Genomic DNA, 3,791 nt, shown 5'->3' with positions numbered 1-3,791 from the left:
CACGCCTCGTTCTCTTGGGCTGGCCCCTGCGCGCAGCTTCTGTGTTCTGTGTGCCGAGCGTGTGCAGCGTCAAAGCTTGCCATTCGGCAAGACTCAAGGAGAGTACCCGCCGAGCCCCCGATGCAGGATTGGGAAGCGCCGAAGGACGAGTGGTACACCCAGAGTCTGCTGAACTCTGCGCGTCCTGATCCGGCGGGTGATCGGTCTGGAAAGCCCACTGTAAAAAGTGCGTCTGATGGATGAATGCCCTGGAATAATTGCCTCGAGTACCATGTACTGCCTGTTGAGCAGTCCGTCGATTCAACGAGCTCCACGTGCCCGTAGACCGGGCCATCTCCATGCGAGTCAGATTCCCCCACGGTGGGTTGGAGGAGGGTGACATTCTCTGTAAGTTCAGTCGGTTGGTCGGTCGTCAAGGATGTCATCATGTCTTTGACCCTGACTGCTTTGTTTCTGCAACACGGGTGGTTCTCGTCGTAGCCGCAGACTGGCGCGATCCAGGTCCGTGGATATGCGGCAATGCAATGGCGACGCTTCGAGGTAAGAAGGGATTTGAAGGCGAGCAGTAGCAGCCGACAGCGCAAGGAAAGAACAAAGGACCATCGGCAGGGGTCGAGCCCCATGAGCCCCCCATATCATTGGCCCAACGACTGCTGATCACTGCTCCGCTCCTCCCACGAGCTCGTTAGGCGCTACCAGGGTCCGGACGAACCGGGGGTCTCTCGTGGTCTCGACCAATGGGGCGAAATCGTGGTGGGCAGGGACAGGGGAAGCGCGGGACGCTCCTGGTCCAAAAGGCAATCAAAGAGCGACAGAGCGCCAGGGCAAGGAACAAGAAAGAGGAGCAAAGAGCGCAAGAGCCAAACAGTCCCCAATCCTCCGGTCGCCCTGCAGAACACAACACGTCCCCCGCCTACAGAGCTTGTGCCCCCCCAAATAATTGGCACTTCCCTCCCCTGCCGCTCGATAGGCTTTTCTCTTTCCCTCATCCAAGTTCACCTTGCGAACCAAAGGCAGCTCGACGCCAGATCTTGAGTACGTCCAGCCTGAATCCTCTCTTCACTTCTCAACATACTTTTCCACGCTCTCCATTCCCTTGTTGCGTGACGATTTTACCATCTTCCTTCCTTTATAGAAACCACCAGTCAGTCTAGACGACTGCGAGGATCACCACTTTCGTGTCGAACACGGCCCAACTCATCTCACGTTGAACGTTCATTTCCCACAACGCGACACAAACACAACACATACGGGACTCACCCAGACTCAGAGACTCAAAAAAAAATAAGTCTCACACCAGCAACACCAGCGTTGGCCAAGCTCTCGACCGTACCAATCACTCTCCTTCCACCAACTCACCAGTCGGCTAGACCCGAGCATCTATCGCCTCTTCTTTCCTTCACCAACTCGGTCGAGAAAACGGAACCCCGATTCTCACCACGAACTTCCTGCACACGCAACTTTTCCCACCCGGAAAACTGAGCCTGCAGAAGATTTCTTCACTTCTATTCGTCATAGCTCTCGCTGTCAGCAGAAACCCAACATTCTTCGGCGATTGACAGCTCGTGCCCCGCCACCACCCGCCCACATCCACGCCTTCACCTGCTTCGCGGGTATTGCAGCACGCGCACACGCAGCTTCCCCACCGAAACTGCCACTTCTGGACTTCGGCCCAATCACGCCTGCAGCCCTCGCACCACCATCACAACCCTTTCGGCGGTATCAATTCTGAGCAACGGGCACCGACGCTACGTTCTATTCGGACCCAGACCCTCCACCCAGCCGAGCTCTCGGTTACCCATTACTAGGGTCCTCTCCCCCAAAGGCTCATTCCTGGCCAGCTGTTGTTCTCAAGAGCCACATGTCGGATACTCACCAACAAAACACCTTCGCCATGTCGTCGCTATCTAGGGCCTTCACCACCCGCAGGGTGAAGCAGAGCATCGACGTTGCCGCCGCGGCCAATAAGGCCAACAAGGAGAATGGCCCCCAACGAAGCAAGACCACCAAGACTCCTCATGTTTCAGTCCGGCACCAAATTTCAGCACCCGTCGAGTTGATTCACACCACCAACATGCTATCGTACAATGCGCCAGATATCTCTCGGAACACCTCGAGCAGCAACTCGACCAAGTCTGCCAAATCCGCCAAGTCTTCAGACGAAGAGCCAGACAGCCCGAGTACTGTCGCTTCCACGCCTCCCACCAGCCCTGATGTCGACCGCGATGAGCAGTCCAAGTCTTTGCAACCGAATCATCTCTCCTGCTACTTTGTCGCACCGGTATCAGCAAAGGATTACGTTGTGCCCGAGGTTCCTCCTGTGCCTGCTATCCCCAAGCGATCCCCTTCTCACACCAAGAAGGCGTCTTACGACGCTATCGCCCGTCAACGATCAATCTCAGCCATGTCACGGGACTCGGATCACACTCTCTCTACCAAAGCCAGCTTTAGCTACTCAAGGACATCGTCCGCCTCGACCGCCGCATCGACCATGTCTCACAACTCCATGACGCCCAGCATCAAGCCGCCAGTTCCTTCTATTCCTCCTGTCGCGTACCAACAGCAACAGAAGCCTGCATCATGGAATCGCATCCTTTTGGTCGTGAGCTGGCTCAAGTTTCTGAGATTGCTGAGGACTACGGCATCAAGCACTCCATTCTCGACGAAAGAGGAGCAGGCGCTAAAGGCGCAGGGTCTTTACAAGCACAGCGCCGAGGACTACATGGGTGAAGTGCAGAGCCTCTTCCATGCCTTCTTCCAGGAAAGCTACGCGCAGCCGCAGTCGCACGCCAGGCCGGCGGCAGCGGAAATGTGGATCTGAAACCACGCGCTCCAAATGCCACAATGTCGACTTGTCGGCATTCCCAAATCATTCGTTGTACATATTGAAGTGAGTGCGCGCATGCGACTCAGCTTTTACGCGGCATGCAGGAGTGTTCCGGTTCACATGGCAGCCTAAGGCGCCCGGGTTGGCGATATTTTGGTCCGGGGAGTAATCGGGGGTTGACTTGGATCCTTTTGGATGGATTCTGAATGGCGTTTTGAGTAAAACAGGACTGGTAGAACATGTTCAGTCCAATGTGTGAATTCCTCTCGCGCCAGACGGCAGCAAAACAAGACACGATTTTGGCCTTCAACTTGCTCGTGACGTTTTTGAAATGCTTTCCCCCATGTGACTGTCCCCGTTGAGTTGTTTCCAGGCAGAACACGAACACTGCGGTGTTCCATGGTGTAGCCTTGGATGAGCGATCCTGGGTGGCTCCGGAATCACATCTGCCGGTGCCATGCGTGGGGTTCCCTCACGGTTCAGATTGATTGACGACCCCGCCCCGGACGGAGGTGTCCCGGACGGTTGTGGGCGTCCGTGTCGATCAATTGCCTCTTTGGGGAGGTACGCCAGCGGAAGGGCTGCCGAAATCGACACTCGTGACACCTTTTCTTGCGAGCGATCCAACTCGAATCGGCAGGTCTGGCGTGGTCTGCGGTTTAACTCGATACAGGTAGGCGACCAGTCGGTAATCTGACGGCAGAGGCGAAGGAATGCTACGTCATTGTCGGGGCGCGCAGTGCAGGGTGAGGGAAGGTTTGCAGCATGGGGTTGTGGCTCCTTTGCTGGATCCCAAGCTGCTGCAGTGAACGGGACCAGCTGGGGCCATTCTTCACGATAGAATGCTAGATCATGCTAGATAATCCATAAAGTTAACCGAAGAATAAAAGGAGCGGGTACTAAAGTCTGGATAAAAGCTTCATGGCATTCGAGTCCCACTTGACATGTCACCATGCCCTACGGT

General features: G+C 55.7%; 1 protein-coding gene across 1 annotated transcript; it reads left to right on the top strand.

The window, feature by feature from the left end:
• Positions 1-987: 987 nt before the first annotated feature.
• Positions 988-3,135, top strand: VDBG_06083 (hypothetical protein; the record flags this gene model as incomplete). Its single annotated transcript, XM_003003595.1, has 1 exon — positions 988-3,135. The coding sequence occupies one exon, from the start codon at positions 1,895-1,897 to the stop codon at positions 2,819-2,821; it is 927 nt and encodes a 308-aa protein (XP_003003641.1).
• Between the last annotated feature and the right edge of the window lie 656 nt (positions 3,136-3,791).

This window comes from Verticillium alfalfae, genomic scaffold (genome assembly GCF_000150825.1).
Source record: "Verticillium alfalfae VaMs.102 supercont1.7 genomic scaffold, whole genome shotgun sequence".
In the NCBI taxonomy this organism is placed as follows: Eukaryota; Fungi; Ascomycota; class Sordariomycetes; order Glomerellales; family Plectosphaerellaceae; genus Verticillium; species Verticillium alfalfae.
This window is presented reverse-complemented; position numbering and strand designations above follow the sequence as displayed.